The 14,740-nt window shown below is 38.7% G+C and overlaps 1 protein-coding gene across 1 annotated transcript; it reads left to right on the top strand.

Annotated features, from left to right (window-relative positions):
- Positions 1–265: 265 nt before the first annotated feature.
- Positions 266–7,233, top strand: G6PC2 (glucose-6-phosphatase catalytic subunit 2). Its single transcript, XM_025852735.2, has 5 exons — positions 266–500; positions 1,067–1,176; positions 3,008–3,122; positions 5,123–5,238; positions 6,027–7,233. The coding sequence occupies exons 1-5, from the start codon at positions 283–285 to the stop codon at positions 6,536–6,538; spliced, it is 1,071 nt and encodes a 356-aa protein (XP_025708520.1). The 5' UTR covers positions 266–282; the 3' UTR covers positions 6,539–7,233.
- Positions 7,234–14,740: the final 7,507 nt, after the last annotated feature.

Genomic DNA, 14,740 nt, shown 5'->3' with positions numbered 1-14,740 from the left:
TGCACATAAAAGGGAGGTTGCATAAGAAATTCATTGTGTCTCTACCCAAATTTTCCCTCGACTTGCCACAGATCAGCATGTACTTCACCTCTTTGGCACCAATTAAAATCATCAACAGATGAGCTTTTCGGCAGAGGAGGGCTGACGTGCCCTCTCACAGATGGTCAGCGTCACATGTTGCGGTAATGGCCGCACCCGCCATGAGGGCAGAGTATAAAAACAGTGGGACCCAGAGCATTTAAGCTCCAATTGCTCTATGTTTAGAATTGCCTCTCTTTCGAGATGGATTTCCTTCATAGGAATGGAGTGCTCGCTATTCAGCATTTGCAGAAGGACTATCGAGCTTACTACAATTTTCTAAATTTTATGTCCAATGTTGGCGATCCCCGGAATATCTTTTCTATTTATTTTCCACTTTGGTTTCAACTTAATCAGACAGTTGGAACCAAGATGATATGGGTAGCAGTCATTGGGGATTGGTTCAATCTTATTTTTAAATGGTAAGCCTTCTGTTTGTTTGTTTGTTTTTTGTAAAGTTTATTCTTAAATTTGTAGCTTTGGCTTAATGATCACATTTCAGATGTGTATAGTTTTACTTGGAAAATCTTTCAAACGTGTCAGTTAACTTGAAACACCTATTCATAAATAGAACTTACAGAAAGCATAGAAATGTATACTTTATTTGACTTATAAGTAAATTCCAAACCCTGTAACACATATGCTGTGATTAAACAAGAAGATAGTTAAATGAACAGCACCATAATAAAAGGATTGATAATTCCAGGGACCACTTGGATATTCCCAGTCTAAGAATCCAAAGCACCCACGGAAGTTTCCCTACAAGGAAAAAAGCCCCTGTTCTTCTTGGAAACTAGGATGCCAAAAACTCCCGATGACTGTGTCATCCTCTATAATGAGACAGACCAGAACCCAAAGTCTCTTAATCATGAGCTTTCCCTGTCAACCCTCTGCTTGAGTCATTTTTATAGGAGAGATAGCTAGTCTTCAGTTAAGCAATAGTTGTGTGTTTAAATATGTATGCATATTTATGTTTCTTTAAATACAGGATATTGTTTGGTCATCGGCCTTACTGGTGGGTCCAAGAAACTCAGATTTACCCAAATCACTCAAGTCCATGCCTTGAACAGTTCCCCACTACATGTGAAACAGGTCCAGGTAAGCAATTATAGCAGCTTCAAGTTACTAAAGATATTCCAACAGAGAGTCATTATGTATGGTTATTACCTAATTACTATATGATATTATATAGGGTATTAAAGAAAATGTCATGGATGCTAAAAGTTCATAAGCATAAAAATTGCTAATGAAAAGGAAAGAAGTTTTATGAATAATCATTTTGTTATTTGTAAAAAGGTAAATTGGGAGACTACTTTCCAAATGATTTTATATTTTCATTTATTTCTTGGAAGAATGTAATGGTTTGATTCTAAAACAAACAAAAAACAATTAGCTAGAAGAAATTCCCAAAGAACTGTATTAAAATCCTAGAAATGTTGATTTATCTGTTGCTGAGCAACTTGCAAAGTTATTATGGATCTTCTGAGAATCTCATGAATGAGGTAAGGACTTCCTGGTTTTACTATTGCCAGTAGAGATTATTTCAAATTTTAGAATTTCTTTCTTTCAAACTTCTTTTTTTGTCTTGTGTATATAGCATATAAGTAACCTTCTTGGACCGAATGTAAAATCTTTGCTATGAAAGTTGAGTTTATGAAAAGGTTTATATACATATAAAGGAAAATTGCATGTTATGTAATGTGTGATACTGTACCTTACCACAGTTTGTTACATAGCAAAAAATTCTTGCCATTTGACATCCTGAAACTAACACTGAATATAGTGAATGTATAAGTTCCTAATGAGTTCCCCAGATATATTTCTTTCTTGCTCCCATAAAAGTATACATCCATTTGTCATACTATTTATCACACTGTACTATAATTAATTCTTTACATATATATGGCTCCCCCAATAACCTGTCCCATCAGGACAGGGATGACGTGTATTTTATCTTTGTGCAACCAATGTGGAATGGATGGATGGATGGATGGGTAACCTTTGAGACCATTGAAATACTACTTTGGTTTATCCCAGCATTTCCCAGCAATGTTCTACCTCATAAGACATTTTCTGAAGAAAAAAAAAAGAGAGAGAGAGAGATTGTATTCTACATTCACTCCCTGAAGATTTACAACTCATGTAAGCATATAAGAGGCTCTGAAAAATCCTGTATAAGATATAGCTTTGAAAGAACTATAGCTATAAGAAATAGATTGTCTTTGTTTAATGTAGTGTTTTTAAAAAACAGACTGGTGTTTAATCTGAATAAATCTCCAGTTGGTAAAAACTCATGGTGAACATCAAAGTAAATGAATTTTTAAAAAATCAAGCTGCGTGGGAAACACATTCTGGAAGTAGGAAGGCTGCCCGGCTTCTGTCAGGATTGATGCCCTTTACAGCTTCCCTCATCCATTTAATGACAAAGACATCTGTTGCAGTGACCAACCACAAGGTAGGCCCAGAGGTAGCCACTGGTACATGGCAGTCTCTTGTAAGTCAATTGGTAAAGCGGAACATAGTAATGATATCCTTCAGATATTTGACTTTTCAGCCCAAGGAGAATAAACTGATTGAGGATCCAATGCAGGTACTTTAATTTTCTCATCAATTAAAAACAATTAGGCATGAAAGACATGGAGGGCTGTGACAGATTTTGGTGCAACAGCCTAAGTTCTTAATTAGCCTCGAACATTTTGATTTCTGGCATCTGATGAACTTGAAAATATCTGAAAAAATTTTTCTTGAAATAGTGTTTCGAGGCTCCATTTGACTCGATTTCTTTTATTTCTATTTCTAAACATTACATGTAGCCTGTGGTTTTTTTCCGAGTTATGTGTAACTTTCATGGCTAATATTCTACTGTCTATTTCTGATACCGATACTCTATTAACCACCTTTCAAATGGATCGGCACTTTGTTGTTGCAGGAAGTCCATCTGGCCATGCAATGGGCTCATCGTGTGTCTGGTACGTCATGGTAACAGCTGCCCTGAGCCACACTGTCAGTCAGATGGATAAGTCGTTGACAACTTACCTGCACAGGTCAGCTTTGCTCCAGTTTCTGTAGCACTGGAATGTGAATACAGAAAGTCTTGAATACAGAAAGCCCTTTAAAAATTTACTTTGGTGTATTTTTAGTTGTTGAAATGTGCTTATTCTATTCGATCATAGCCAAAATAGCAAAATGAATAGAAAGTTAATATTTTGCTTTAAGATAATGTCCTCATCAGCTCAGAGCTGTTGCCACATTATAAGGTTGGAAATGTTTAATTGATTAATGACTCGCTGGAAGTGCCTTTAGGTTTCCATAATACAATAATCACTTTGGTAGCTCATAAGTCATCTAAAATTATATAAGGAAGTATTTTTGCATGCATATTCCCTTGCTTTAAGATTAACGAGAAGTTTGGGAATTATCACTCCCCTTGAATGTATCAGTTTAGAAAAATTATGTTTCCTTCTTTGAATAACCAATGTTTTTGACATCAATAACATATATTCTAGCCTTAAAGACTAGCAACCTTTTTAATTAAAAACATTCTAAAGGCAAACTTAAATTTGTTAGTAGACTTAATGTTAGTAGAATCATAGTGTTTAGAATGACCTGGAACTTTAATATAAGATTATTCATAATTCTTATAAGAATTGGGATGTTTCCTTCTCTTTTCTCCTGAAATACTTACCTATCATTAAAACAATTCTGAGCGCCACTTTAATCATACATTATTAGGCTACTGAGATAAGATTTATCAGTTAATTGCTTAAAAAATACTATAACATATACCATTATTTAAAGTTCTTCTAAAATAAAAAAAAAATTCCAAGATCCATCACATTTTGCACTTTTTAGAGTACTATTGGGCAATATAAGAAACCAGCCACCAAAGAAATTTGGGTATTTTCACAAAGTTTATTCTAATGAGATCACAACTTGTACACCTTAATGTGTTCGTTATCCAACCCCAAACAACCAGTCAAAAGTTATAATTTAAAGAAATTAACATTTTCTATCCATGGACACATTTTTGAAAGAGAATCTAAATAATCCTCACCTTTTCTCTGCAGTTAATTTCTTCCTCAAAGTCCCAGACCTTGCGAAACATTTGTTTCTTTTAAAAAATAAGTTCTATAATTCCCTTTAGATTTTTATAACTGCAACATTTCCTTTGTCCATCCGTATTTATTGAGTGCCTATTCTTTATCTTAATATCACCAAATCCCTGTTTATTCTTCTTCCATATGGATAACTTCTATTTACTTCCTCTTGGAAAGTCTCATTCTTTCTATTTCTTAGTTTTTCAATAACAGTTTGCTCCGATTATCAGTAAAAAACATTCAGCAGCAGAAACCCAAGGATTCCTATAACTGAATATCGCTAATTCTTTATGAAAATGATGAGCTTGGACTTTAGTATTTTTGTAAGCTTTTTGCAAATTGCTGCTTCCAATCTAAAGTATATAATGTCTAAGTCAATTCCCTTGTCTCTTATTTTCCATTTGTCAAAAAACAAAGAATCAGAACTCTTGAGCATCTGTGAAATTAAACCCAGTGAAAATTTGTCCTTGATGAAATGCTTGTGTGACTTTCATCAGAGTGGTAGCTGCCTCTCCAGTGAGTTTTCTTCAGACAAAAACATGTTGGGACAGAAAAAAAAGCAGCACATACAACAGAGAGTAAAAGTGTATATGATCCATTCTAGGTCATTCTGGATTATGAGTAATTCCCCTGAATTTGAACTGCCCATATTCCATTAAAATAATTATCAGGATGTCAAATTGGCTTCCTTTTATAGCACTTATTAAAATCTCAGGATATTGTACTGTTAAGCTTAATGCATTGCTAAATGGAAAAACCTCTGTTGAAGCTTTTCAGATCCTATGGAGCACATGAAAACATTGTGGGAAAAAAAATGACTCTCGAATCATAGTTATGTCACAGTTAGATGGATTCCTCTGAGAAAGAGCTTCTGGTGTCACCCCCTTAATTTTAAGAGTGATACAATTTCTTTGCTTTTTACGTTTATATCTATTCTTCCATCGTAGACTGACCTGGTCATTTCTTTGGAGTCTTTTTTGGTTGATTCAAATCAGTGTCTGCATCTCCAGAGTATTCATAGCAACACATTTTCCTCATCAAGTTATTCTTGGAGTATTTGGTGGTAAATATGATCACTTACCTTGAGTTGTGTCATTGGAAAGCTTTAGTGTCATTTGTTTTATGTCGTCGGATTCTCCCTGGTAGTCAGTACCCCAGTCTCAGGTAACTCTGTCAAGCCACTGAGACCAAATGCTACCCTGGGAGCATAAGCAGTTTCAACACACCTCTCAAATCCTCCATGTACACGATGGCATGGTCTCATTCGATGGCATAAAGACATAACCTCTCAGTGAGTGGGGCTTCTCTGAAGGGTGGCTAGCGCCACATCCAACACCCAAGCTATCAGCCCAGACAGAGGGCTGGTATCTTGGTTTGGGGGACTTCATAATGGCCCTCCAGGCTGCATGCCACGCCACTCTCTTCGATACACCTGAAGTGATTATTACATGACCTTGGACTTCATTGAGCAGCTGCTTTGTATTCCTGAAGCGGCGTTCAACGTGCTTGAGTTTCCGCCATTTAGCCCCACATACCTTTCAAAGGCTCTTTAGTTAATTGGCTATGGCAATTGGAATATTAATTGCGAGCACCTAGGGCTCTGCCTGTAGAGTGTTTGCCACCCAGTGCCACGGACTTCTGAACGATTCACTTGTGGATGGATGGTGGAAAAAGCATGGGACAAGTATTTTAGCTACTGCCTAGGGAAAGGGCTTTGTAAAATGAATAGGACCTAGATGTCTAAAGCCTTTTATCATGAACACGATGGTAAATTCTTTAATACAGAGAGGAATGATTCCTGAGGAGCTCAAGGGCACCTGGTCATCTGCAGTGTCTTTATCTAATCCCCAGGCATGCTTGTGGCGGAGGCCTTTGAACACACTCCAGGCATCCAAACAGCCGGCCTGAGCACATATCTGAAGACCAACCTCTTCCTCTTTCTGTTTGCGCTCGGCTTTTACCTGCTTCTCAGACTGTTTGACATTGACCTGCTGTGGTCTCTGCCCATAGCCAAGAAATGGTGTGCCAACCCTGACTGGATCCACATTGACACCACGCCTTTTGCCGGACTCGTGAGGAATCTTGGGGTGCTCTTTGGCTTGGGCTTTGCAATCAACTCAGAGATGTTCCTTAGGAGCTGCCGAGGGGAAAATGGCTACAAGCTGAGCTTCCGGCTGCTCTGTGCCGTGGCCTCGTTGATCACACTGCAGCTCTACCATTTCATCAAGATCCCCACTCATGCAGAGCATTTATTTTACGTCCTGTCTTTCTGTAAAAGTGCATCCATCCCACTGACTGTGGTCGCTCTGATTCCCTACTGTATTCATGTGTTAATGAAACCAAGTGAAAAGAAGATTAATTAGAGTTGTGCAGGGGCTTAGTGCTCAGTGGTCCCAGCTCCTCCTCCATCCTCCAGCAGAACCACAGAGCAGGGGCAGACGGGAGGCTTCCAAGCAGAGGTTACAAAACGGCGGCCACAGACCCCATCCTAACCTATGCTTAGTTTTGCCTTCACGGTGGTCTCCCCCCAGCCCCCATTTTAAATTAGTTACCAACATTTGAAAACCGGCATATTTGACATAAAAATCTGAATTTCTGTATTTTCTTGACAAATCTGACAATATGGCACCTCAGGGCCTGCATTCCTACCTGGAAACAATCTACCGTTGCTGACCGATTATCCCCACTAAGGAGAAGCCTTCTCCATTTTCTCACAGTCCCAACGGGAGCCTCAGTATCAGTTGCCTTCATCATAGGAAGGTCAGGCCGCTTATGGCTCCTGTGGGCATTTTAGTGGGAGCCCCAGTCAAACCCAATCCTCTCAGTTTTCAGATAAGGAGAGGGAGTTTCATTCAGCTGTGAAAGCACTTGCTGTTGTCACACCATTGTCAGAACAGGAATTAGAACCCAAGTTTTCTCACGGGTATTTTCATTACACTGTTTTGTTTCTTCATTTTTAAGAAGTAAAAATCTGTTAAGAGTGAATGCTTCTGTGATGATTGCCATGTAAATCAGCTGTTTTTCCAGAAATGTCATTAAAATCCCACATCCTCTTTGACTTGCACTGTGCAGAGTGTTGATGGGGCCAGCCATGGCTCTAGGTATGGCTACATATACAGGGGAAACAGGTCAGGTTACTGTCTGGACTTGAACCTCTGCTTAATTCCTGGTCTCTGTTTTACAGTAGTGCTTTCTAATATTTCAATAAATGCTGCTGAAGATGTCCTGCTTAGAACATTATTTACCAGTCTTTCAAAGCCTAGGAAATCAAGTGCTTTCCTCAAGGTCATGCTCCAACCCAAGAAAACCATTAATTGAGTTAATCTTTGTATATACTTAGCTGTGATGAAGATCTATAGCTTTACTTTATGAAATTATTATTGAAAGAATATTGATATTATACTAAGAATCTCTCAACAAGAGTTTTTTTTTTTCTTCTTTTCCCTCATTGGATCTGATAATTCTGGACTTTAAGTTGATAATTATGTCATTTCAATCAAGTACATTTTGAGTCAGATTTTGCTACACATCCTTGTTACCTGTGGTCCACCACAATGTTTTATGTAACTCTTCTCAAGAAGATAAAGACATGAATTATTTTAGATGATAATGTATTAAATCATCCATAAATATTTATGAAAACATAACAGTTGAAGCATGTACTATTTGGCAAAATATTAGTTGAAGATAACAAAACCTCTAAAAATCAAAGTAATTATTGTTTCTTTTCTAAATGTATTTATAGAGTATATGCTATTGTTTTTACAAAACGCACATAACAGCTTTGTCTTTAAAGGTAATATAACTTGATTTCAGTGGTCAGGTGATTCCTAAGCAAGAAGCTGAGGAATGATGAAAGATAATCTTAAGAATGAAATTTGTCTCATGTTGATGGGACATTGAAGGGGAGAAAAAAATGTTCTTAATGTGGTGACCCTTGGTCATTGGTTCAAGTCCCCCTCCCCCAGTGTTTTCCTCAGAAGTTCACTTCAATCCTTTAACACTTTATGATGAATTTGTCTCATCTCATACTCTTCTGCACTTGTCAGAGAGCTCGTTCCTGTCTGGGATCCCTTTGTCAAAGCTTTATTTGAGATTAGAAATGGAGGAATCCTCCATTTCAACACAGTCTCAGACTGCTGTCACCAAACATGAGAAAACTGGGGCATTAACAGCCAGGGGATTCTGCTCCAGTGCTGACTCCACCATATATTCCTCCTCGGTTCCCAGAGAGAAGCTTTCTTCACCCACCCATACTGAGGGCTATCTGTTGGGTGACATGTGATCTTTGGAAGGGGAATAAGATGAGATGTGTGTTCATTATCTATAATTAATCCCCAACAATTCCACCCCTATCTGCCATAAAGCCCAAAAGTCCCCCAGGTGATGAGATTTCCCATTTTACTCTAGTTGAAGTCTCCTGGAGGAATCCATATGGAGGCAAATTACTTTCACAATGGAAACTGCTTAGGCAGCAAGAGGAACAGCTTCTCACAGCCTTGGAGAAAATGCCTCCCTTTAATAATGATGGAAAAGACTCTTCTGCTTCCAATTTATTTGCCAAACGTAAGTGGAATTGAGCTCATTTGACTCATTGTTAATATATCCATATATTCAGAATGTCTACATCTCCATATTCAGGAGAAAAATGTCAATATCATGAGCTTTCACGATGAGAAAATCAAGACAAGCAACTTGAGAAACTGTCCAATCAAACATACATTTGTAAAGAAAAGCGAAGTAATTTATTATTGCCGAAACTAGCTCTCAAGACGAGTGTTGAATCCCTTTCTTCTGACAAACTATTGATTGGACATCTGCCTTGGAATGTTAAATTGGTGCCTTCTCTAGACCTATTTCAGTATAACAGAAGGGAGATTTTAAAAAATACATTATAAGATGCCCTTGAAAGTTTAATTTCTAAATGCTTTATATTTATTTACAATCTGTAAATAAATTCAAGATCCAATTGGTACATACATATACAAAAAAACCTTGCCATAAGAGAAAGTCAAAGATTTGGTTTTAAAATGTGCCTCGTCCCTTAAGTATTATAAAACTGTATATTCTAACACTCTTCAATGAACTTTTTACAATGATGGAAATGTTCTATATCTGTGCTGTCTAATATGGTAGCCACTAGCCAGCCACATGTGACTCTTGGGATCTTGAAATGCAACTAATGTAATTGAGGAGCTGCATTTTAAAATTTTATTTACTTTTAATTAATTTAAATCTAAATAGTCATGTGTGTCTAGTGGCTACTGACAGATCAAATTGCATAGTGCTTTTCCCTGAAAAAAAATAAAGTATTTTTTAAATTGTCACCTGTCCACCATCCTGTGTGAGACAACATGAAGGGTATAAGGGTATTAACTGCTTTATTTTACATGAAGAAAGCATCAGTGATTTGCTCATATAACATGGACAAGGTACGTTCACCCCAGCCCAGAGATCTTTAATTAACCCGTGGATGTTATTTGCCAGAGGAAAATAATACTAATTACTGTTAACAAGGTCTAAGACATGTATGGTGACAGGAAAATCCCATTGTGAAATTTACATATTAAAAAAAAATCAGCTTGTGTGGTAACTGACACTAAACATTTCTGAGGCTGGAAGGACCAGAGTGTGCCTTTAGAAAGTGAGCAGTAGACTCCGCTGCATTTCCCTGGGGAGACCCCCTGAAGATCTAAGGTGCTCTCTGTACACAGCATCTTCTCTCTCCCTCTGTCCTGCAAGCTCGAGCCACCCTGGTCTCCCTGGACTCTTAGCTCTCTGTTGCCTCAGATCCGGGGCTCTAGGTTCCCTCTTCCGGCACTGTGTCCTAGAACCCTCAAAGGGCCACAGAGTTGGGTAGAGTTTTACCCACTATTCATGACCACATTCTGGAAGTTTGGATGACCTTCTGACCAAGCTTTCCTGCTTGTCTGGGCCTACCGCACCTGTATGCTGCACACCGGAACTTCCGTGTATATTCGGAAACTGGTCAAAATAGGATCCCTAGCGTCCAGTTGCACGTGTGGATTTTGCCCTCATTGAATGGCTGTCCTGGCCACTCTGGAAATTGCAAACAGCTTTCTGGATGAATATGTGGACCTCAGTGCTGCCAAGAAACCAAGGTGGAGTTTTAGATTTTTCCTCCTCCCTTAACTTTAATGTTTTCTGATGGTGATTTCACAATGAAAGTAATGTGGTGCCGCTTATTAATTAAAAAAAAAAGACTTCTTTTTTTCTTGAAAAGAATTGTTAGCAGCAGGAGAGGTCTACAAGAAGCAGCAATTCCAGAAACTTCTGCCAAATGACAGCTACTTATGGGGAAATTCTAGGAATTAGCAATGCTTCTCTTAAGCCGCGCAAAGGACAAGTGCGGTCTCCATCAAATTTGAGGCTGGTTTGGGGTAGAGTACTAATTACTGTCTTTGCTAGTCTTTGATGGAGATCACAGTAATGACTTGGGAGGAATCACACTTCATTTCTTTTGGCAGCACAGAAGTGATTGCTCTCAGGGAGGGAGAAAATTCAAAGACTGAGGTTATCAAGGTTAGCGTAAAGGCGCTTAATTATTTTCTGTTTTGAATTTTTAAATTTCTTATAATTTTTTTTCTAATATTTTGCCATGTGATACTGAAAAGGAATCTGTCCTCAGCTCAGAAACTGTGATTATTTCCCCCAAAGAGCACTACGTTCGGAAGGAGCTGCTGGGACGGGGAAAGGTAATGAGCAAAGGGCAGCAGCTGTGGTCCTGCCGGGTGGGGTTCAGGGCACAGATCAGGGCCCAGCAAGAGGAGCGTTCCCTCAGGCAGGACCTTGGCCCAGTTCCAGGGCTGGCTCAGGGGAGAGAAAAAACCATTTCCCTGGGACAATCTGCATACTCTGCAGGAGCAGCAAGCCGTGTGTGTGCCTGGAAAATAAAGCCAGAACTCATTAAGATGAAGATCTTCTTTCCTCCGTTAGCTGTTACCTGCCCGTGCACATCACTTGGACCAATCACACTCTTAACTTCTGTCCAAGGAACTGACTTCTCCCTGGATTCACTGTGTGTCTTATGAACAGCAGTGGCCAGATTGTCATCCTTGCTCACACATTCTGCCATTAACGGGGTTTTTTCTAAAGGTGGCCATTGCATTTACATATCACTGCCTTTCCTAGACACCAGCCTTGCCCTCAAGCTCAATAATTCCACGTTAAAAGCATCTGGTCCTTGAGATTCCTTTTTCTACAGGATCGCTCCAAACTCTGCCTTTTTACAGTTTTTTGAATGAAAGAAGTAGAGGTGTTGCTATTCTTCTATATGAAGATTGCACTGACTTAAAAAAAGGGCAAGTATTCCTGTCTGACTGTGAGATTTTATTGTGCATCTCATTCTCTTAGCTTCGAAATGTTGACACCCTGCTCATGCTGGCCCAATCAAGAGGCACTGTCACACATCCCTATGTGGATCCCAAAGGGGATCAGAACACAGCGGGAGAAGTGCTAGAAAATTCTAAGACGGATAGATGTATGAAAGACTTTGAGGATTTTGGCAACAACCACCCCGGACTGGAGTCATTGGACCTGCATTCAGGCTAGTCTAATGGGTTTTGGCATCTAACCACTGTGATGGTGGGAGGCCAGTTAATGTTGGAGGCCTCAGTTGAGTAATTTCTCCAGTAAGGGACTTAAAATGGGCTTAGAATGGAGGGTTCATGTGCATTCCAGCTCTGACATTCTGCAACCCTGAGGGTCTCATTCAATCAAATCGGAAGAAGAGCCGGAGCATATTAAATTTTACTTATATGCAATGAAAAAGGCTGTAAATTCTAAAAATTACTCCATTTTTAATTTGCTACTTTAATAAACAATTTTAGATTTATGGAACCCATTTCAATCTTTAAAACATTCTATTCCAATTAGAATCCAATTTTTATAGCTATGGAAAGAGATGCATGGAATAATTTAACCGATGTTACTGGACAAAATTAACATGAGAATATTCAGACTTCCTGCTCACCTATCTTACAAAAGAGACCCTATAATTAAATTACCAGCTCCATTTCCCCTTCTTCAACGACCTAATGAGGAAATTTTCCTAGCAGGTAAAGATAATAAGGGGGTATACATACTAATAGGCTGAGTGAGAAGAAGGGAAGAGAAGGGAAGGAGAAGGGAAGTTTGCTTTGTGGCAGAGGGATTGGAAGTGCTTGACCAACTGTACCATGTGGAGAAAGTGACTAGAGGCTTGAAAGAGCATTTTAGTAGGTTTGTTGTGGACTAGTTATGGATCTCCCGAAGATGTAAAGACAAAATTTACTTCTTAACTCTTTATGGCTATCGAAACCTGTGCTTTTTGAATGTGACACGAATTCTAACACCAAATTATATGGTGCCAAGATTTTTGAGGACTGCCCGTGCTAAATGAAAATTAGAGATCTCATTCCAAATTGCTTCTAAGATCTACAGCTCAAACAGGACCCCTTCTGCCCATGCTTATATTTCCTCTTGAATCTCCCTGGGTGCCTACCTGAAAAATACTTTATGTGCTAGAAGTGCAAGGATGAGTTCAACATAGGCCTGTGGGCTTGGAAGAACTGGGTTGAGACTCTATCCAGCTACAGATTCGATGGTAACATTATTCCCCACCTCTTCCAACCCACCGTGGTTCAAGTCCATTTTCTTTTTGCATCACTTTCTTTTCAACTCTGGCTATATTGTGCCAGTAGAATCTAGATCATTCCCAGACTAACAACAATTCCATATGTGAGATGAGCCATGGTGTGTGGCTTCTGACCAGATGACCACAGCATGCCTGCTCTGCCTCCAGGAGGGAAGAAATGAGGAAGGAAACAGCCTTTCTTCAACCCACACTTTATTCCAGAAGGAACAGCCTCCAAAGAGACTTGAGCCTGTATTTCACTAATCATCACGGTATCATCTGGCCTCCCCTAGCCTCAAGGGAGTCTGGAAAGGTAAAGACTTTACTTTCCAGCCTCTGTAACAGAGGCCAGCAAAGGAAAGCGATGTAGATTGGGGGTCAAGCCAGCCAGCCTACGATACCCACCAGAGCAATTTCTTGCATATTTAACAGTAAACGCAACTTAGGGCGGCATCCCTTCCCTGCAGCCTGCTAACTGGTTTCACAATAACATACAAAAACTATGAGGGCAAAAGACTTTTTAAAATTATGAAATGCTTTGTGAACATTACCACGGGGTAGATTTAAATGATTAATTGGATTTTCACCTTCCAAGAACTTTTATTAAGCTCATCTCTTCGTTTGATTCCGTACTTGGTGTATTAGGAATACGTACTCTGGACAAATAAATTCAGAGTAGTTTCTTTCTTTCCTGTAATCATTCATAATAATTTTAGGCACTTGTTCTGGGTCACCTTGGATGAACATTTCCATTTCTATCTCCAGCCATTCTGTTGTTCTCAAATTTATCCTTTAGTATCCGAGAGTAGGCGCTGTACCTGAATCATACAAAGGAGGGAACTGCCAAGTCACCAGCCATGCATTCTTCTTCCTTTTTCTCCTGCACATTCGGTCTTCGTGCTACTTTATCGGGTTGAGTAGTTGCATCCAGACAGCTACATGCCAATCACGTGTACCCTGATTACTCATTATGAGCCTTAGGATACCAGACAACTCGCTAATGAGCACATTATAATGCTGGCCAGTGCTAATTAGATGATAATCATGTGCACTGCCTTATTTACAGTCTATCCATTTAAATTAATTGGGCATTTAATTGAACACAGTGTGAAAGAAATTGGAATTGGGTTTTAAAGTTTATTTAAGTTATTTTCACCTCCCATCTCTTATAGGCAGGTGAGATTATTCACTTGATCTGGAAATTTAGAGCAAATACAAATGGACTAAACGCTTATTTTATAATGATACACACGCATATGTAAATTTATCTCAAGATGTGTTCAGAAACAGCAACCAAATTTGCAATTTTTTTATCTCCACTAACATACTTATGTGACCTGATTACAGAAAGATTCTGCACGCATAAGGGATATTAATAAATCCAACTCTTAGTTGGAAATATGAGGTGGGATTCTAAACCAACCTGATGGAAACATTCTGGTATTTTCTTAGGATAGGAAATTTATATTTAATTCATGAATAAATATGTGGCCAACTATACCTAATTATGATCCTATGTATTTTCCTCTTTCAGGACACAATATCAAAATACCCCAGGGTTTACATTTTTAAATGAGTGTATAATTGCCAAAAATTGCATGCATGAATGCACTACTAAATTCAAAATGTCCTTTCATTGAAATAATTTCCTAAGAGTATATGTAGAGTACACCCAGAGTAACTATATGGAAAAAAGTTTCTAGACAAAATCATGCTCAAATAATAGCATATCCGGTTTGTGGTCATCCACTCTCATGCAATTTTGAGATGTATCAAATGACTCAAGATCTCTTCTCTCAATAAGTTGGGAAACATGCTGCTCCAGTTGTTTATAAGAATTGTTCATAGAAAAAAAACCCATAAACGGTTCTCCTAAATTAATTGAAAGAAAACATGTCTTGGGAAGGGAACTCAAGGGGATTTAGATCAA

The sequence above is a fragment of the Callorhinus ursinus genome, unplaced genomic scaffold (genome assembly GCF_003265705.2).
Source record: "Callorhinus ursinus isolate GAN/ISIS: 27379988/994484 unplaced genomic scaffold, GSC_fseal_2.0 scaffold2, whole genome shotgun sequence".
NCBI classification, from domain to species: domain Eukaryota; kingdom Metazoa; phylum Chordata; class Mammalia; order Carnivora; family Otariidae; genus Callorhinus; species Callorhinus ursinus.
The sequence above is the reverse complement of the archived record's forward strand: the minus strand, read 5'-3'. Positions and strand labels throughout refer to the sequence as shown.